Source organism: Trachurus japonicus, chromosome 1 (genome assembly GCF_045865225.1).
Source record: "Trachurus japonicus isolate A0001 chromosome 1, Traja_1.0".
NCBI lineage: Eukaryota > Metazoa > Chordata > Actinopteri > Carangiformes > Carangidae > Trachurus > Trachurus japonicus.
The window spans coordinates 30,726,379-30,747,962 of record NC_140907.1 but is presented as its reverse complement, the minus strand read 5'-3'; the positions used below and the strand labels follow the sequence as shown (position 1 = coordinate 30,747,962).

Below are 21,584 nucleotides of genomic sequence, written 5' to 3'. Positions count from 1 at the left end.
GTGTTTGATGTTTTACCATTCAATTAGGGCTCCAATTTGATTTAGACAGAGTCACTGGACTGGCTGTGTGCTGTGTGCAAACGTTGCACCAACAAATTAGATTCACTCCCAGCATCCCAATTCAATTAAACTCTGTTGAAGAAGAGTGGAGCACATTCAGTCACAATCAGTCCCTGACTGGATTATTCTGAGAGGGCCGCGGTCATGCCTGAACACAAGATTAACTGATTAGGTGAAGACGCGCACCTGTAGGCTACAGAGCCGGTTAACTGTGTGTCTCTGTGAAACGGCAGGTTTTGGGTTCTTACGATCATGTTTAACTCGAGTGAAACACACACTGACTGTGTCTTTGTAATGAAGATAAAATAAGAAGGTTGTAAAGCGCAGCCGTCGCAATGTACCCGCGGGAAATGTGATTAGGTTTCTATCTTTTTTTTGGGGAGAGTTGATGTGTGTTGAAGTTGGGGACAGGACAGTGGCACGTCCCAACAAGTTGTCATGCATTACTGAAAATATGTTCATTTGGGTTCTTGCTGAGAGTTTCATGAAAATATCAATACAACCACCATCTGTCGTGTGAATAAGAAGCAATGGGATTCGTTTTGTCCACATTTGCACAGACTCCATTTCCAGTCTTTGCTACGCTAAGCTTAACTAAGTTGTGCTAACTGGCCGATAGCTCCACTGTGCAAACGCTTTGGACTTACTCACCCGAGAGAATAGATGTGGCTGCGGGCTGCTGCTGCTGTGAGTGGACTCCAGGGGGGAGGAAGGGGAGGGGGAGGAGGGGGAGGAAGGCGATGGGGAGAGGGACGAGGCGTGGCGGGAGGATGGTGACAGGCTGAGGTCCATGGCTGGAGGAGTGAAGCAGGACCCGGGTCGTTCTTGAGGGGAGGACTGGGAATCTGTGGTGGAGGTTAAGAACAGAGTTACAGATTTACTGCAGTTACTGCAGTTTGTGTTGTTTTTACCTGAGTTATCTTAAAAACTCAGAGGTCACATATTGTATTAAGTGAAATTTCCCATATATTTATAGATTATACAGCAGCTCTAGGTTCTATATATTAATACTGTGATAGTATCAAAGCCTCAGTCCACAGAGAAATCCAAACAGCCTGCATTTATAAACTGAGTCTTAAAGAGGAACTATGCAAGTCTGTTTGCTTTTTTCACTGTTTTGCTAACCCTCCTCCTGGCCATGTGCATTTGTTTACAACGAAGCCGGCGTGAAATAAATCAACAGAGCGGTAGATAACGTTATATATCATATACGATGTTACAACGTGTATATTTGTGTAGCCTTATCTGTAGTAATAAACAAGAGATTACGGGTTACAGGGCGCGTTTATGTTGCGGTGCCGCAGAGACAAGAGCTGGGACACCAGGGCGGTGTCACTGATCTTGCAAAGTTGTTTTTCAGTCAAGAGATACAATAAGTGACACACACATGGAAGGCAGAGAGCCTCCACTCTCCCTCATAACAAGTTCAGCCATTTATTAAATCCTCACAATCACTCCAAAGCTGTTTAATTAAGGTAAAAATGTAGCGTAGTTAAGCTACAAATCCTGCATAGTTCCTCTTTAAAACAAGCCGTCAGGACTTCTGCAACTTTGTGATGTCACAACGAAGCAGTCACCACCCACACTCAGCCACTCCCCCAAGCCCTGTCCACCTAGACCCCCCCATAGGATGTTGCAGGATTTGGTTTCACTCTTAAGTGTATTCTTTAAAATCTGCTACATTTTTATTCACTCACTCAGAAAACAGTCAGCCAATCAGAAGACAGGCTCAGCCCTTCCTCTCTTCTGATTGGCTGACACTGACCTGTCGTTACTAGAGCTCCAGAGAGAAGCCTGAGAAACTACATGGAGAGTTTTTCTGGTTCCACAAATCTATCTTTGTATGGATCAACATTTTAAATAAACCACAGGAAAAATGTAAAATATGGGACCTTTAACCAACAGTTTGTGGCTACAAGTGTTGGAGTATTGATTAATATTAATCAATATTGCTTCAATATAGTACAGCCCATGTTGCTGTTGGTGATGTTGGTGACCCTGAACCTGAATCAGGGAACATCAGTTCCAGTAAACAAAGGCAGAGAAGATCACAGGAGGTGCTCAATGAGAGGGTGAAACCTTATTATCAAACAGCAAGAAAACACTTAGACTACAAAGCCACGCTGCACATTGTCAGGTATTTCAAGTATGGGTTGGTTAAACGGTCCCTTCGGACTGTCACGGAGGCCATGCTGTGGTTTTTTTCTTTGAGGTCACGTCATGTCAGTGTCACACTCCTCTTGTTATGAGCCACACTCTCAAATCTGAGGACAATGTATGTCTATTTGAGGACACAAGAGAGGACCATTCATTGGATTTACAATATTAAATTACTGGGAAAGTGAGAACAGATAATCTGCTTATCATGCTATTGCATTATCACAGTGACGGTCTGCGCTTCAACATGACATTAGCAGAGGCATGTGCTTGTATATAAGAAGGTGGTGGTTTGTGTGGGGGGGGGGGGGGTAAGTTGGAGAGGTTGCCAAGAATATGTCCATGAACATCTTTACCTGGGGAGGAGGGTGGTGAAGGGAAAGTTGTACATAGCAGACGTGGTCGCGTGGCGCTGAGTGGGGCGCAGATGGAGGAAGGACACGCCCTCTTCCCTAACCTCACTGGACCGTTTGTCCGTCCAGAGGGAAGCTTCAAGTCCAGCGGCTCGTCCAACGACAGCATGGCTGCTGGGTACTGCTGCCCACCTGAAGAGAGAGAGAAGCCAGGTTAATAAACTAAACATCCTTTTGCAAGTCTGTATTACAGAAGTATTCAAAGCGTTATTAGTTCTTTTCTCGTCTTTGAAACTTTGGCACAAAATACTTTCAGCTACTCTGATTAGCTTCTTCTTTTGCAGGCCATAACGATGTAGCTTTAAGTTTTTCTTTTCATTTTGCACATTTTGTTTGGATTGGATTCACGCTTAAACCAGTATTAATTTAGCTCTTGCACAACAATGTAGGAACACAACGGATACATTTTCACCATATAAAGCTGAGGGGTGAAAACTTGTGAACAAACCGCCGTCCATTCACAAATCTACCAGACACAAAGCAACATTAATAATTAATTTCATAATCATTCTTCATTCTCTTTTCCACTCTTGAATTTAATATCTATCTCTGTGGCTGCTGGTCGCTCACTTTGTCTCCATTATCTGAAGATAAAGGGACAATTATCCCGTTATCTCGAGACAACAAAGCTGTGTTATCTTGAGATAACGAGGTAAAATGTTTTCTTGATGCAAAAAGATAAGAAAATATTTGCTATTACAGCCTTTCTCAGCTTCTGTGCTCCTCTGAATATCAATGCATTCATCTTGCAGAGTGATTGTGTTTTGGAGGCATCTGATGCAACGGTCTGCAGGTTTTCAGGAGTTTGCATGCACCTTTTTTTTTCTTCTATACTTCCCTAACACACTCTCGCTCTCTCTCTCTCCATGACAGAGATCCACAGGTGTTAACCACTGGAGGAAGTGCCCTCTCCCCTCTTGCACTCACAGTGGACTGAGACAAGACACACGTCTGTGACCTGGCGACCAAAGCAACCGCACCAACAAGTCTCTCACAGTGAGACATTGACCAGTCAGGTAAACAAAGTGGTTTTTTACATCAAACTGCCACTGACATCAGTGCAAAGCAGCGGGAGGATCTGAGGTGATGGCAACTGAAAGAGTGAGCGAGCGTGTGAGGAAACACCACATTAAAATGTTGTCCATAAAAATGTCTGCTTTGCACTTTATAGACAGCTCGACTGTGATTTCAGTTGTCTGCTTTTCTGAAGATCAGTTTTGAATTATTGCAAAAATTGTTCCAGCAACATCAGTCACAGTTACAGTGGGATCTTTAGAGACACTGTAAAAGCACTAAAATCCTGTATTGTGGCTCCCAGTGAGTCAACTGTAGCAGGGAAACAGCCAGCGCAGTTTCAGCAGTAAACAAAACATAAATCAGTTAGAGTGGAGTGGCTGTTTAACATCAGTTTAAAGTGGACAGACTCTGATTCCCTTGAACCAGCGCATTTAGACTCATACAGCTCCCCAGTGTTTGGATTTAAACACTGTTAATGCTTTTTAATTTTAGCTGTGTTAAACTGGCCTCTGAGTATTCTCCACTCAGTTATGACATGTTGTTGTTTACCACAATTAGATTCAGTCCCAGCATTACACATAACTGTACTGCTATTAAATAGGAACTCAAATAACCACATAACCACAAGACAATGATTGATGAAGCTCTACGTGATTACAATACTAACCACTTGAGTAATAATAACATTATTATGCAAAAGTCCAAAATAATTGCCTATAAATACTGCGCTCCATTATCAAATTAAAATGAAATTAATTGCATCAATCCCATGTCTGTGTTACCAACCCACACCAAATGTGACTTTATCACAATCCAACCTGAATTAATCATTATCTACAGTATCTTAAACATTTACATTACATGCTAAATTTGTGGTATTTACCCACAACACTATGAAATATTATCACACATCAATGAGTATGGTATTGCTATTTAAGTACTCAAAGTAAACCAAAATTTAACATGTACTGTAACTTTAATTTAAAGAATGTAAGTCACAGAGGGAAAATCCCAGGTGTAAATAATAAAAAATCCTTGACGGCTGAATTTTTTTAGTTTAGCTTCAGTTGCAGGGTCCTGGCATCGATCACGCTGGCTCCCTGTCACTAGGACCTTGAATGCAGCAGAGCGATCCTTCATATTATTAGTAACACATGTGCTTTTCCTGCTACGAAGAGTCAAAATGTCTGCTTTGACAAAGGCCTATCATGATGTATCAAATAATGGATCAGTAGCTGAGCTACTGAGCAGGGAATGGACAGATGAAAAAAGGAGATATGACCAAAGATCTGTTAACTTGTGCACGTGACCGGTGATGTGATGAACTTTCCTTGGTCTGTGGATTTTTACATTCACAGCTCTACACAAAGGCTCAGTAGTGTGTTTGCTTTCTGTTGACAATATAAGTTTACTCCTGTTTTGATTAAACCGTAGTTAAGTGTTAGTCCAGGTCAAAGTTTCGTTGTTTCTGTGTTCGTGACGGAGAAACCTCCTGGAAACATTATGATGTGGGTTTGTTATTGTGATCCTCTACATTTCTGTGGTTTGCCTTCACTGACGGGCTAAAGGCTTTTTTTTTTTTTTGCAGTAGTTTTCCACCCGTGGCGGTATGATACACTGGATGAAGCATGAGACAAAAAGCTACTCTGGTCCATGACTCAACTCGTAAGGTCCTGTTAGACCAAGTGACTCAAGATCCAGATATCTGCTTCAAAGGAAAATTAAAGAAAAAATCTCACAGGAGGAAACCAAAAGGCGGAAAACTCTGCAGTGAAATGGACCAAACCTGCAGGGAAATGCTTGACAGCTGCTGGGAAAGTTGACACAGCACACGCACGTGTTTTTCAGTAACACCCTGCGTCGCACTCACACTGCGAGAGAAAGTTTTACACCTGAGAGCTGCCCAGGACATCTTCAGTCATCTGTTTGTTTTAAGAACATCTCTGCTAATATGCACGTCAGCTTACCGTCATCACTCACTGACTTGATCCAAATCTAGATACTCAAAATAGCAGAAGCTACCAATAGATGATAGACTGACACAGCTGATAGGTTGATGTTGCAAGGTTGGTTTTTAGCCATGAGACACCAGGTGGAAGGAGCCTCCATTCTCACTCGTAACAAGTCACAAGTCACAAGTCACGTAGTTAACTATCACAATTACTCTAGGTGAGCTTTTTAATTAGGGTAAAAATGTAGCATAGCCATGGGAAAAATCCTGCTTAGTTCCTCTTTAAATAGTTTGTCTGTCAGAAAGTGATCACAAGTTTATATTTCAGCTATAACATGTTTTAATTTGTGCAGATCTTAGTCATAAGTGTTTAATTACCTAATTCAAAATATCCTTCAGGCCAACAATGAGAACCTGTGATGCTGAGTCTACCGCCAAAGAAATAGTGTGACAATCCTGGAAATGAGAAGAGTGATAATACGAGGAAATCACTTAGCATCTTATAATATTTAGCAACTTAACCTCTTGTGTACACTTGTTCATTTGTGAGTTTTAGAAATGCTGCAATCGTCTTTTAAAACTCTGGATGGCCGGTTGTTTCCCACAACTTCAAGTCGTTACATAACGATAAGCTAATATACGCTAGCTAGAAAGAGGCTTATATAAGCTAAGTCATTCGTCTTCTGCGTCCTGCCACAAACTGAGGGTGGCATCAATTTTATCACCTAACACTCGCCGAGCAAATAAACATATTTTTCAAATTACCAAACTGTCCAAGTATTCGTTTTACTGAAGTCTGGAAAAAATCAGCTTTACAGACTTTTAATTTGAAACCTTACACTCATGGCACACAGGCATGTTTTCAGGTGTCTGTTTTTCTAGACAGCACTTACACTGTATATTTAGCCGGGGTTTGCCTCCAGTGGACCTCCTAAACGGCGCCAGACGTGGGCTGCAAGTAGATTTGTGACATAACTGCAAAACCTCCATTGGGTGTCTCGCTATATGGCTCTTTAATGATGGCTGGCAGCGAGAGCGTTCTTGATTTACTTTCACCGACTGGATTCAAACCGGCAACTTTCCAGCTACATGTACACCTCTTTAACTTCTAAACTTGCTGTCACCACAAATTCTTCCACAATCACCGACAGGATCCCCCGACATAATATGAGGCAGAGGCTAAACCACAATGAAGTCAGTGTTTAGGTCCTCCTGCCGGCCTGCCAGCTACCTCACCACACTGGTTTCACATTCCACAGCAACCTCGCCGACTTCTCTCGCACATATACACGCACACGTATGCACATGCACAAACACACTCTGCTATTTGGAGGTATTGTGAAGGCACGCACATACAGGACCATATGTATCCGGGCACGCATGCAGACTGAAGTCACACCAGACATGCGCTACAATCATAACCACACGTGAGCCCCCACTCTCCTCTCCTCTCTTACTCCCCCCACCCTCCACCTCCAGCAGCTCCTCCCTCTCTTTTCCCTCAATGACCTGCGTGTGGGCAGCATGCCCGGACCCTCTTATGGATCCCCTTCTGCCTAGCAAAACACATACTCTGACTGACTGTTCACACACTTTGCACACAGTCGCATATAGTGACACACACACTTTTGTCTGCAAACCCTCAAATTGCACTCGCTAGCCCGCAACAATAACTATCTCAATTAAACACCTGGACCCATTAACCCAAACCTGTGTCTTAACCATCCTTATATTCTTTGAAATACTGAAGACCAGACAAAACGTCCTCGCCATCCACACCGTCCTCACTACGCTGGTACAAACTAAAAGTCCTCATAAAGATAGCAAAACAAGAACACAAACAAAAACACAGACTGCAGTAAGCACGTGCATGCGCATGTATATCTTTAAAGATACATACACTTGTGCACACAAATACAGACCAGTTTACACTTTAAACAACAACACAGTTCACACACATACTAGTCTACAGACACTGCTCCCATGTCCTCACACAGCAGCAGCAGCAGCAGCAGTCCACATGCATGCAGACACATTCATGCACTGAGGTATGTACAGTATACACACCCAATATCCAAATGCATACCAAACCACACTTATAAAGAATTAGCCTTTCTCATACAAACACACTAAAACATTTTTCACACAATTATCTATGAAACTGAACAGACACACACACACACAAAGTGGCCATCCCTGGGGTGTAATGTAAATACACTAACACACACATACACACGAGAGTTTTTCCTCCTCTCACAGGAAACCTTTGCTTCCACGGCGCCCTGGTCTGGCCTCTTCCTCCCTGTTTTTTTTTTCTTTTTCTTTTTTTTTTTACTCCTGTCTCTCTTTACTTCCCTCCCTCTCACTCCTTCCTGTGGTTTTCCTCTCCCAGTCCTCCAGCAGAGCATACCTCTCCCGTTCTCCTCCCCTCTCCTCGGCCCTCTGCACCTCCCACTCCTTTTTCTTCTCTCTCATTTTTTATTCTCCAGTGCATTTTTGAACTCCCTTTTCCATTTTTCTTGTCCACTTCTTGCCATTCTGTCATAGGAGAGCTGTTCAAAAGAAGAAGGAGCAGACGTGGACGTCTGTGCTGTGACGCATACAGTCACATTTCCTCCTCATTCTGTTGTTTTTCTTCTAAATGTAGAAAACATCTGATGTATTAAAGAAAGAGTTAAAGCATTTAAAAAAGTTGGACCAGAATGTAAAGTTCCTCAAATCTAGAAAAGGATTTGACAAGAAAAAGTTGATTTTAAAAGTCGGTATTTCAGGGGATTTTGGTGTTTGATGTGCAGGCAGAGAAACTTCTGGAATAAGGGAGGAGCGACACAAGACAGTCCATCACTCCAGGAATGATGCCAGTCCTTGTTTTTTTTTTTCTTTTTTGTGTGTGTTTTTTTTAGGGGTTACATCCTTTGATCTTTCCATGCGACGTCCTTATAAGGCATTATGCAACGCTGCTGCAACAGCAACGATGGCAGGAGACTTTGTTTTTGTGACTGGGAGGCACAGACGCAGGAGGAGAGAGAGACTGTGACTGTGAAGGGCTGTGATGTGCATTCATGGGAAATGTCTGCAATTGGCTGAAAGTGGACACCTGCTGGAACAGCCGTGGACAAAAACAAAGGGTGGTTTTTGCGCTGAGATCAGAAAAAAGAGGGGGCTCTGAGGACACGGACATCATGGAGAAAACAGCGGGGGGTTCCTCTCACCGCACAGTCTGCGGTGAAATGGAGACGTCAAGAAAAACTCAAGAGGCAAAAAGTTTGTTATTGTAAAGTGGAAAACAAACAAGAGTTCGACTTTTCTCATTGAAATCCAATATATTTTTCCAAATGGCACAATACTGTATGTTTCTGATTGTTTTTACGAACCCCAGCCTATGAACGTCATCCAAAACGCTAATGGCCGTCTCATGTTTCAAACTCCCAAGTCCCAAAAAACACAAGCACTGCCACTGCACTTAGGTGGTTTCTGCCGCCACGGCAGCAAAAAGGAAATTTACTGTCAGTGTTCACAACTTGTGAATGTGTTGAACCACTGTTTTATGTGATGTCAGCTGTGATTCACTGCACGTTCTCAACGCCAGCAGTCGGGGAGAGCGGCTTTTCCTCAGGACGGGGAAAAGAAAAAGTGGCATCAAACAGGCGGCGACGACGGGTAACAGCAGGGAGGGAGGCTGTGGGAGTGGGAGATATGGGCGCCCACCTTTTCCTCTCCACACACTTTTCCCATTATTTTTCCTCAGTATTATTCCCTCCTCTCTCTCTCTCTCTCTCTCTGTCTGTCTCACTCTCTCTCTTTCTTTCTCTCTCTCTCTCTCTTGCATCTCGGCAGCGCTAAGTGATGCAACTCTGCAGAGCCAGTCTGCAATCGCCACCAGTAGAGTCTGTACTGTCTCTCGCACTGACACTGGCGTCTTCACCACTTAGGAGGGGAGTGGTGGCGGCTGTCAGGGGAGGAGGAGGAGTGGGGGGAGGAATCACTCAAAACAGGGATTATTCAGTTCTTCACTTAAAAAAAAGTTAAAGTAAAAAAGCTCTTTCCAGACTCTGTGCATCACTAAACTCAATTTGAATCACCACCAGCGACAGTTTAACAAAGTTTCTTTTAAATGGAGGATCGGCTTCATCGGAAATGGACCGGAGATGCTACATTTTCTGAAATTAAACTCAACTCAAAGAAATAATAGGTGACAGAAAACTTGATCCGCAAGATATCAAGTGTCAATGTTCAATTAGCTTGAGCTCAATGACAAAATTAATGTACAAGACTTTTGACCAGAAGTGGACACATCTCACATCCTTCTTCACACAAATCAACAGGAAACAAAACAAAATCCCCATGTGAATGCACCATGACTAAGATTAGAGTCCAGATTATTTTACAGCCTATATGCAAATCAAATCAACCTGAGCTCAGTGATGGTGACAAGCGTCCAGCCACCGTCTAAAAAAAAAGTCCAAACACCACAATTTCTGCAAGAGGACTGACAAAACTGCACAATTCATTAATAAAAACAAATGACAAATGTCCCTTAAAGTTTCTTTCATATAGTTACACATCTGAAATGTCTTTATGGCTGAATACAACTTGATTAGAGTGCGTTATGAAATATTTCTCTTCTGCTTACAAATGCTAAATAGTTGGACTTCAGTAAAACATGGCAAATAAATCTTTTAGTGCTAAAACGAGAACTGAAATTATATACAGGGAGAGTAATTCAGAAATTGGAATTAATGTTTTATTTATTTTGTAAGTGACACTGTTTAAATCTGCATAATATGTTCACACTGAATGAAAATGAGTGTCATTTTTTTTCTGCCCTGGCTCCATTAGACCAGAATGCATTGCAGCGTTGACACATGTTGCATTCCCCAGTAAGAGGCAGAGCTCCATTTTTCTTGACTGTTGTATTTCCTGTCCACAGCTACAGAGTGGAACAAGTTCAGACACAATCTCCAGAGTCGTTGAACACACCATGTTGGAAAATGTGGAAACTCTTAATAGTTCGCGGTGCAGGAGGCAAGGTCGGCAGAAAAAACTGTGAAACATTTCTTAAGTAGTGGTCACTCCACTGCAATTAAGTCAGTGCATGCAGATGTTGGAAAGAGACAGTGAGGATAATAGAAGGAAGTCAAGAGGAGTTCATTCTTGGACAAACAAGGGGGGACAGAAGACAAATATCTGGAGTCAGATGGGAGCTGGACGAATGGAAAGGAGATCATCTGGGCCTGTAATAAAGGATAAACCCTCCTCATCCCACTTCATCCCTCTGAAGCTCAGAGATGAACTTAACCATGTATAGTCATAACATATAAACTTCAAGATGATGGCGAGGTTTGTGTGAGGACCATGTTCCTCGGCAGGCCAAGATGGCGGCTGCTAAACAACTTTTTCTTATTGGAATAAGAGCAAATTCTACGTATCTTCATTTTTATATTATATATGAATAACAAAGGATCAAATGTGGGAAAAAGGGTTGACAGAGTCGTGTTGAGCAGTTTAACATCTTGAATCATGGACGGTGTTGTAGGTTTGTGTTGTCTGTGGGGGTGCGTTCATCACCGCTCATGTTGGTTGAATCCTCGATTTTCAAGCTGTTGTTGTTTGAGCGATTGAATTGAGACGTGTGTGTCTCGTTCTCTCCCACTGCGACTTTCTATCCCCCCCTTGGTCTTTTCTTCTTTCTTTTTCACTTGCATAATACTAGATCTCCCACACTCCTCTTTTGTCTTTCTCCCCTTATACCTTCTCTTCACTCATAAACCCCCCCACCACCACCACCACCACCCCCACCCATAATCCCTTGCACCACCTCCATCCAACCGTTTGGCAGCGAGACAAAGTCAACACAGAAACCTCTTCACTTCTCTTCTCTGCTTTCCCTCCCTGTAATTCCTCACCATCAGCCAACGGAGCAACAGAAACCCCCCCTCCTACCCCCCACCCCCTCCGTGATCCTTTCATCCGCCGCCGCCCTCTGAGGACTGAAGGGAAAGAGAAGGACTAAAGATGGAGAGGAGGATGAGGGAGAGGTCCAGGGTCTGTCCATTTAAAAAAGAGCGAGTGCAGATATTCTGGGTTATGTTGAAAGTATGAAGATGGAGTGGAAGAAAGAGGGAGGATGGGAGGGTGGGAGGGGAACATGAGGAAATGAAAGACAGAAAAAGGAAAAGAGGGGAGCTGGTGAAGAGATACAGAAAGACCGAGGGAGGAGAAAAAAAAAGTGTTTTTAACCTTCGATGACAGACGAGGCCAAGATTAGCCCCAAAAAACTATCAAACTCTTCTCCTCTCTCACTCATTTTCCTTCTCCCTCTCTCTCTCTCTCTTTCTGTTTTGTCTTTCTCCTTCTTTACGTCTTTCTTTTTCCTTTTACTTTCTTTCTCTGCATCCCTCCTTCATTCCCTCAGCTCTGTCATCCAGACCTAAAACACACAAACACATGCGCCTCACATTCCTACGTGCAGAGCAGATTCACCCAATTTGTTTCCACTGTGTGTGTGCATGCATGTGTGTGTGTGTGTGTGTGTGTGAGTGTGTGTGTGTGCGTGTGCCAAGTCAGTAAATAATAACCAATCCCAGCTGTACTGTATAGGCCGTTCCTCTCGTTCTCAGTGGGGAAACAAAGAGGGAGAGAAAGGGAAAAGAGCTCCATCAAATAACAGAGTAATGAGCTGGAAAAAAGTCAGCAGAGAGTTAAGCAGGAAGAATCAATGACGTTTTAATGCTAACAGGCATTATGAGCCCTGTACCACTGCTATTCAATGGTCTCTGTGTATAGGAGCTACCAAAAAAAAAAAAAAAAAAAATCCAATTTGTACTCGTTTCTGCTGCGGTTTCAGGGTCAAACCACCTTAAAGCTTTTCCATCCTGCCAGCGATCGCTGGTGAGGGCGTGGACAAGCTGCTGCACAGGTAAATAAACTAAACGCTGCCGTTTCCTTCACAAGTCTTCAAATAACAATGAATCACTCTAGTTGGTTACTCTGCCGACCTGGCGATTTCATCCTGATTTTTTGCGGATTTGCGTGAAGTGGTGCAGCCGTGTGCATGCGTGGGGCTGAATCTCAACAAGAAAATAAATTATAGATTTTCCACCTGAAGGGTAAAAGACAGAGCCGATAAGAAGAAGAGGATTATAGGAGTCAAGAGTGAACAGCACAGTTTTACGAAGCAGGAGAGACACACGGACAAAAAGGGAGAAGGTTTAAACTGCTGGAAAATGAACTTGAATGCATCATTTACGATAATATTAAAGGGATAGTTCAACATTTTGGCAAATTGGCCCATTGCCATAATCCCCTTAGCAGTAGGTTTGTTACCTCTAATTGTCGGTGCAAGATGTTTTTAGAACAGCGGAGCAGAGCTGTGAGCTGCTCAGAGCTACGCTACGGAGGCTAATGGGATTTCTTGGTTTCCCTCATCAAACTCATCAAATACACAATTCGACAACTCCAAAACGCTCTGGTGGACAAGTTGTGACCTGCACATTCACCACACTATGAGATTACGAGACAGAGTTGTTTTAGTTGGCAAATTCATGCAAAACAGCTGATGCGTGTTACCGTCGGGGGCAGTTTTTCGGCAAGCAGTCTCTGTATTTGCCTTGAAAACAAAAAATTTAGAGACTGCTGAGATTTGCAGTCACAACTTGTCCAACAGAGCGTTTTGGAGTTGTTGGATTGTGAATTTGATGAGTTTGATGAGGGAAACCAAGAAATCCCATGAGCCTCCGTAGCATAGCTCTGAGCAGCTCGTGGCTCTGCTCCACCGTTCTAAAAATAGCTTGCACCGACAAATAAAGGTAACGAACCTACTGCTATGACTATAGGGATTATGGCAATGGGCCAATTTGCCAAAATGTTGAACTATCCCTTTAAGATATCCTAATACTGCCCATTTCTACCCAGAGAAACAACACCAGCTTTGACCTTGACCATTTCACAACCGTCTGCCTGCATGACAACAGTGTTTCCCAAAACCATGTGGCTGATGTTACAAAGGGAAACATTTCAAAAACGTGGGCAGTGGGGGATATTTAAAAAAAAAAAAACTCAACCATGGTCATCCAGTGTAAGTCAGGGTTTTCCAGAGTTGCCTAATATTGACTTTATTGTCTGCAATGATGTTGCAATCAAACTCAACAGGCTGCCACGCCAACAACCTACCAGCACCACCTACAGTCCTATTATTACTGTCACCATCTTACACAGCCATTATTCACATTAATACAGTTGTTTATGCCAATGAATTTCCCATTTCTGTCCATTATGTCATTAAATAGCGCTGAAAAAATGCAACAGGAGATGATATACTGTATGTGCTTCACTGACCAAGCAAAGCTGTTAGAAATACACCGATTCAAGTTTCTGGAGCGATGAAGCAGGTTTCATGATCTGATTAATTGATTATTTATGATTACATTTGATCCATTGGCTGCAGCTATAACGGAGCTAAAAAACCATCACCAGAGCTCACACTCTGTCCATTGTACGCTCCACGTTTCTGATCCTACGCCCGTCTGCCGTGCCACTTGATCCCTCTTTACAATCATTATTCCCAACTTTGCCAAGACATATTTTTTTTCTTTGCTTCCCGATTCGCTCCCTCTCTCTCCCTCTCTCTTTCTCTCCCTGTGTGTGTGTGTGTGTGTGTCAGGCCTTTTTTCATTTGCCTCTTTCCTTAAACGTAGACCAGAAAGAAAGACAAGAAAGAGAGGGAGAAAGAGAGAGGGAGAGAGGCAGCGAGTGTGGGAGGGAGAGGAGAGGAGAATAAGAAGGGGGGAGAGAAAGGGGGTGAGTGGAAGGGGGGGAGTGATGGAGGGAGGGAGGGTGCCGGGGTGGGGTTTGCGGAATTTGGTCTATGTTTGGTTTGGAAGTGAAGGCCCCGGCGCTGGGCTCTCAGGAGGATAACGGAAAAGAGAGGGAGAAGAAAGGGAGGTTTATGGATGTGTGTGTGTGTGTGTGTGTGTGTGTGTGTGTGTGTGTGTGTGTGTGTGTGTGTGTGTGTGTGTGTGTGTGTGTGTGTGTGTGTGTGTGTGTGTGTGTGTGTGTGTGTGTGTACCCTCACAGGTGGTCGGCACATACTGATGGGGAGGTGGGGGGGGCTTTTTGTGTGTGTGTATGCATGTCTGTGTATTTACTGAACTGTGTCGGCATGTTGGCGAAGTCAATGCTATCTGTGCTCAAAGCATGTGTGTGTGTGTGTGTGTGTGTGTGTGTGTGTGTGTGTACGTCCACTCGTCTGTTTATTTGCAGATGTTGGCACAGATGCATGTGAGCTTTTGGCATGTAGCAACCAGAGGAGGAGGAGGAGGAGGAGGAGAAGGAGGAGGAGGAAGACAGAGAGAGGAGGTGAATAAGACATTCCTCAGATGGAAGAGGAGGAGGAAGAGGAGGAGGAGGGAGGAGGGGGGAGGAGGAAGGGGGAGATGCAGGGAGCCAGTGGTTAGTTAGTGGTTAGAGACTAAGAGGAGAAAAATGAATGTCTGGTCCAGGGCTGGGCCCAAAAACGATACCACAGCCAGCCAACGAGCCAGAGGAGAGAGGGAGAGAGGGAGAGAGGGAGAGGAGAGGAGAGGAAAAAATGGAAGTCCAAAGAAGTTCTGTGGAAGAGGAGAACCAGGGAAGGCCTCCTCCTCCTCCTCCTCCTCCTCTCCTCCTCCCATATGAGGCCTGCTAACTCTAACTCCTGCCTGTGCCGCAGGGGAGAGAAGAGGGGGAGTGGAGCTTTTATAGCTGGGCTGAACCCGCTGAACCCATCATGTACAAACAGCAGGGAGAGCAGGGAGACAACAGAGGGCCGAGCCCAGCGGCCACACGGGGGGCAGAGGCAGAAGCACCGGGGGGGGTGAGGGGGTGAGGAGGGGGGGAGGAGGAGGGCAAGGGTCATCACAGGTCTCCCTCCTCAGATGGACACCAGCAGTTTGTGTCTTTCTTTCTTTCTTTCTTTCTTTCTTTCTTTCTTTCTTCTTTCGGAATTTTGTGATTGAATTTGATAGAGTTTTGTGACAAAAGACGGACTGATAATAAAGGTTTGGTTTGTTTTTTTTCCTTCCTTCCATATCTTGTCACTTATCATCTCTTCTTCTTTCTGTGGATAGTAGGCCTACCTCACCTTCTCTTTTGCCCCTTCTTTCTTCTCCCACTTCACTCATTTTCTTATTTCACTCCAGTTTGTCCTCCTCTACTTCATCTTTCCCTCTTTCTTTCTTTCTTTCTTTCTTTCCATATCTTGTCACTTATCATCTCTTCTTCTTTCTGTGGATAGTACCTCACCTTCTCTTTTGCCACTTCTTCTTTCTTCTCCCACTTCACTCATTTTCTTATTTCACTCCACTTTGTCCTCCTCTTCTTCATCTTTCCCTCTTTCTTTCACAATATTCCTATACCTTCTTTCTTTCTTTCTTTCTTTCCCTATCTTGTCACTTATCATCTCTTCTTCTTTCTTTCTGTTCTCACCTTCTCTTTTGCCACTTCTTCTTTCTTCTCCCACTTCACCCATTTCTTTATTTCACTCGACTTTGTGTCCTCCTCTTCTTCACCTTTCCCTTTCTTTCCCTCTTTCTTTCTTTCTTTCTTTCTTTCTTTCTTTCTCTCCTTCCATATCTTGTCACTTATCATCTCTTCTTCTTTCTTTCTGTTCTCACCTTCTCTTTTCCCACTTCTTCTTTCTTCTCCCACTTCACCCATTTCTTTATTTCACTCGACTTTGTGTCCTCCTCTTCTTCACCTTTCCCTCTTTCTTTCACAATATTCTTTCTTTCTTTCTTTCTTTCCATATCTTGTCACTTATCATCTCTTCTTCTTTCTGCGGATACCTCACCTTCTCTTTTGCCACTTCTTCTTTCCTCTCCCACTTTCTTACTGGAAGTCACTCCACTTTGTGTCCTCCTCTTCTTCACCTTTCCCTCTTTCCATCGCAATATTCCTACTTTCTTTCTTTTTTCCTTCACATTTCTATTTTCTTCTGATATTATTCTCCCTCTTTACATGATCTTTGCTTTTCTCTTTCTTCCCATGACCTCTTCTTTCTTCTATTGTTTACTGCCTTTGCTTTTTTTCTCTCTCTTAACTTATTTTTCTTAACTCCTCCACTTTGTTTTTCTTTTTTTCATCTTGCGCTTGTTCATGTATTTACAGTAGAAACCACAACCTGGAGCTGTTTGTCATCATGAACCTCTCAGCCACCAGGTCAACATTCATTTTTCTTCTTTCGTCCACCCTTTACTTTCTTTTTTACTTTGTTTTACGGCCACATCGTCTTCACTCCTTTCTTCCTTACTTTAACACATGTCTTTTCATTCCTTCACTTTATTCTGTCTCTCATTTCTATCGTTCTTCGTTCCTTTCCTCCCTTCTTTCCACGTGCACACTATTTTAACACTCGCGCACGCACACACACTTGCACTTACAGTATGCCATATGTATGAGCAGCCTCCCACCCTGCAGCAGACAGTGTGGGTGGAAGGGGGCTGCAGAGCAGACGCGCCCAACAACAACAGGAAAGGAGTTTGCTTGGCTCTGGGCCTTTTCTAAAATCCATCCATGAGCGTCTGTCCAACCTTTAGAGAACAGCATGATGCAACGAGCCTGCAACCTGCAGCACATCACCGTCATCGCATTAAAAACCTCACATTCTCAAAATCTCCCTCGCCCTTGACCACCACCGTCGTGCATCACAGTTTAATCAGCGAGGAGTTTCGACGGTGCTAGTGCGCTCATGGGTGACTCCCCAAAAACCTGCCCTGCCTCCTGGGACCTCGTGGAGTTACAACAGTTTTAAGTGAAGGCATGAAAATCAGTGCAGCTGGAGTCAGGAAGCTGCTCTAATGCAGAGGCGTATCATCATCCTATAGGGAGGATGAGAAGTCGTGATTGGTGTCATGGAGGTGGAGGAGCTCTGGGATGCGATGGCCCAGACTATTGGGAGGAAATCGGGGGAAACAAAGGGTCTTGTCTCCACCCTTCTCATCTTGGTTGGTCCATGTGGTCAGAAGGACCTTGTCCCATTCAAATGTCCAACTATGGATCAGAGCAACATCATAAACTAACCCCTATAACAAGATAAATAGCTATCCCAATTTCAGAACTGAACAACATCTGAAACCCTGTCTCCACACACCTTTATCATTTTGGGGTTTGCCTCGCAGCATTTTGTTTGAACACCAACAATCCCAACAAAAACTTAACCCAGAAACTGTCCAGGTGCACTAACTTCATCAAGATTTTATATTTCCTCTAATTTTTACCATTTCTATTATTTCTCTAATAGCTAATTGACTACGATGCCATAAATTAATGTACTATTATTCCTATGGGCTATATTTGTTTGCGTCTCCTCCTGAAGCGGCCTGAAGCATAAAAAAACCCATCTGACAGACAGATATCTGAGCTTAACATAGAAGTTTGTGAAGAAGAAGCTGTACATCAGTCAAAATTAACAAGATGATTTTTTACCAAGCATAAATATATTTAAAGAGAATAATAGAGGGGCCCAGGATGGAGCCCTGAGGAACTCCACACCTGAGATGAACTGGAGGAAGAGGAGAAAAGAACAAGGGCTGCAAATGATTGTTTTCTTTTTCTTTCTTCTTTTATCAATTAAAAAGTTTTCAGTTCCTCATTTGATTCTTTTGGCCATAAAATATCACAGAATAAATTCCCCAAAATCCAAGGTGACACCTTCAAAACATCAAATCCAAATCTATTGAAACAGATTTTTAGTTTAGTAGTAGCTGCACATTATATTTCTTTTAATCCAATGACAATATACCTCACTTATTTTAGTTGAAACAACACAGATCAAATGAGAATAATACAATACTAGTATTAGGAAAAAATCACTTTCCTTACATCATCATCATCATCAAGGTCATAAAATCCATTTAAGGTACAAAATCCACAGTGTTTTCAGCAGTGTGTATGCCTCAACATAACCAAGGCCTTGTACCAGAAAACCAGAAAGACGCTCCTCTCTTGAGTACTCAGTTTTTGAAATTCCCACAACAGATATATTATGGGGCAATACCAATAGGGAGTATCAGAGGACAGAGGAAAGACCATTGCAGACACTATACGGACACTTTAGTTTAGATAGTTTAAATAATGTAATTTACACTTCCTTCAAATACCTGTCATTGACACTGGGATATGTTCAATACTTAGATATAGCCGTCAAACATTGATAAAGATCCAGTCCAGTGTAATCCAGCAGTTTTAATGGCCTGTTTTAAAAAGCCTGGCATCTTTTAACCCCCACTTTTGCATTAATTTGATAAAGTCGAAGTGTGTAATTGGGTTTTTACTGTATATAGGATGAAGGTTAAAGTCATTAACTCCCCAAAAATGATATCTGAGCTGGTCTAGTTATGCCATAGCAGATATAAGAATACATCACACTCACACCTGAGCAACACACACACATTATGAGTTAGTTAGTGTAATGAGTAGCAATAGAGGAACATGATGGATGATCAGTATTTACCTCACAACAGCCTGTAGACAGTCAATCAGCCTCCTCTGCTTCCTGTAGCCTGAAGATGCTCGCAAGCCTCCAATAGACACAACTGAGGACACAGTTCAACAAAAATCAAGCGAGTTGGTCCGATGTTTCCTGAACCATCTTCGATAACATCATCAGTAAACACGGGTTGATTTTTTTTAAAAGAAATAAAAAATAAAACTAGTCGGTGTTTTGAAAAAAGCGAATCCTCCCACTGGGGATCGTTCAAGAGGAAAGAGTTGCTGCCTGTTGCGAAAGGTCAGTTTTTTTAAGACGTGCAATCAAAAAAAAACCTTGTCCTGTGAAGAGTTTTCTCTCAAAAATTTTTTTTTTTAGACAGGCGTAAGCTAAAAAAGGAAAACCGACTGACGAGGTTTGGGTTAGAAAGTCACACGTGGAGGATGTATGGCTGCGATGTGAGTGTCAAACCCGCCGCGAAAAGGTGTGGAGCTTCTCCTGGAGGCGCATCGCTCGGTTGCGACGCTGGTCAACTGAGCTCCAGCAGCGACGGAGAGAGGGAAGAGGCTGTCTGAGAGGGAGAGAGAGAGGGGTGGAGAGACACCGGGAAAGAGAGGGGGAGGTGGAGAGACCCAGGGAGAGTGCAGCAAAAGGGAGAGAGAGAGAAAGAGAGCTAATGCCAGAATAAAGATCCAACCTCCAGCTGTTGACTCTCACGACAGTCTGAACCTTTCCTGCTGCATGCGTGGTGCACTGCGAGTTTAAAGAGAAGCTGTTGGTTCACATTTTCCTCAAGTTTTACTTTGACACATCCACTGAAGTTTAGTTACTGTGATAAAAAAAAGCCTCGTATTATTCTTTTTTTTTTAAAGCTCTGCTCAAGGGTTATAGTTATAGTCATAGGCTACCTGCTATAACACAGTTAGAGCCGCTGATAAATCTTAAGCAGGTGAAGATTACTTTAGATTTGAAAAATAAAAAAGTCTCTGAGGGAGCCACACAGGTGTTTTCACTTCTCCCATGGATGATTAGCCAACAGGTGGAGGTCTGATGGAGCAATGCTGGGGATTATGTAAGGTGGACAATGGGCTTTAACAAATAAAAGTATAAATCTATAAGTTAAAACTGAAAAGTCATATTGTCTGGGACATGTGCCAAAAATATCAAAAGTAAAGTTCCTTGTTGATAAATGATCTATTACTAGATTGTGAATGTGTAACTATTTAGTTGAGTGAGTGGAGGAGCCTCTATAAATTCATATGAGAAGTGCTGGATTGGGAGACAGGAAACAACATTTGTAGGCCTATTTCTTTCTTTCTTTCTTTCTTTCTTTCTTTCTTTCTTTCTTTCTTTCTTTCTTTCTTTCTTTCTTTATTTATTTGGGTGAAAAGTGTTTAGCTCTTCAATTGTTTCTTAAGTCATTTAGAAAGTTTAGACAAATTTCTCCTTGGTGGAGTTGCTAACAGTTGTGACAGTTTAATGCAGGGGTGTCAAACGTGCAGCCCATGTGCCAGAACTGGCGCGCCAGTCAGAGGGTCGAATCTGGCCCCTGGGATGAATTTGCCAAGTGTGAAAACTACATAGAAGACAGGAGAGGTATAATATTGTTGAAATTGCACACATTTTTCTCATGAATTTCAGGATAGTAGGATAGTTCACTAACTCTAAACATCTTAAACATGTAGGCTACTTCTTTGCACTAGATACAACAAACAAAGCAAAGTTTAGAGTTCTCAATATTTATAGGTGATGCCATTATTTTACTCGTCCGGCCCACTTGAGATTAAATTGCGCCGCTGTATATGTGGCCCCTGAACCAAAATGAGTTTGACCCCTGGTTTAATGGACTGTAAATTCAAACGATTCCCTCTTACAACCACTAGAGGGAGGTAATGAGCATCATCAGACGGCAGCAGAGCCCAGTGTAAGAGGTTTAGGACCATCACTTGTACACTATATATATGTGTGTATAGTGAAACATTGTAAGAACATATATACATTATAGCCCAAAGATTAATTTGTTGTTTTGGTTTTTTAATTACTTTATTTATCATCAAACAATGTCACCTGTTCTGTGTCTTCCTCTGTTGATTTGTCCGTTTACTTTGCAGGTCCTGGGCCTGAGTCCTGTACCTGCAGTACAGAGACAGTCAGAACAGCAGAGGACAGGTTGTGATGGCTGTTTTTTGTTATTATTATTATTATTATTATTATTATTATTATTATTATTATTAATCACCCTTTTTTAACAATATTCCCTTTTGTCAAATTAATGTGTCCCTAGATATTCTTTAATGCATATATGAGATAGATGAAGATAGACCTCTGAACTGATATAATTTTGTGTATCTATCTGTTAACTCTCTGACTTAGACTGTATTTGCTCAGATAGATTATCATAACAGTTTTTTGAAGGTAATATGAGGTCTTCTGCCTCCAAGTGGCCAGAAAAAGCAACACAGCTTGTAATAAACGTCATATAAATCCGCCTCCATCGCTGTTTTGAATTTAAGTGAGTTAT

The 21,584-nt window shown here is 42.6% G+C and overlaps 1 protein-coding gene across 1 annotated transcript in view; it reads right to left on the bottom strand.

Annotated features, from left to right (window-relative positions):
- LOC146992235 (zinc finger protein GLIS2-like) overlaps positions 1–19,602 on the bottom strand; it is a 28,269-nt gene extending 8,667 nt beyond the window's left edge. The window contains exons 1-3 of the mRNA XM_085785134.1: positions 19,088–19,602; positions 2,574–2,762; positions 712–905 (exon numbers count right to left, since the gene is read on the bottom strand). Coding sequence (XP_085641260.1) covers positions 712–905; positions 2,574–2,739 — 360 coding nt within the window. The 5' untranslated portion in view covers positions 2,740–2,762; positions 19,088–19,602. The remainder of the gene's footprint in view (positions 1–711; positions 906–2,573; positions 2,763–19,087) is intronic.
- Positions 19,603–21,584: the final 1,982 nt, after the last annotated feature.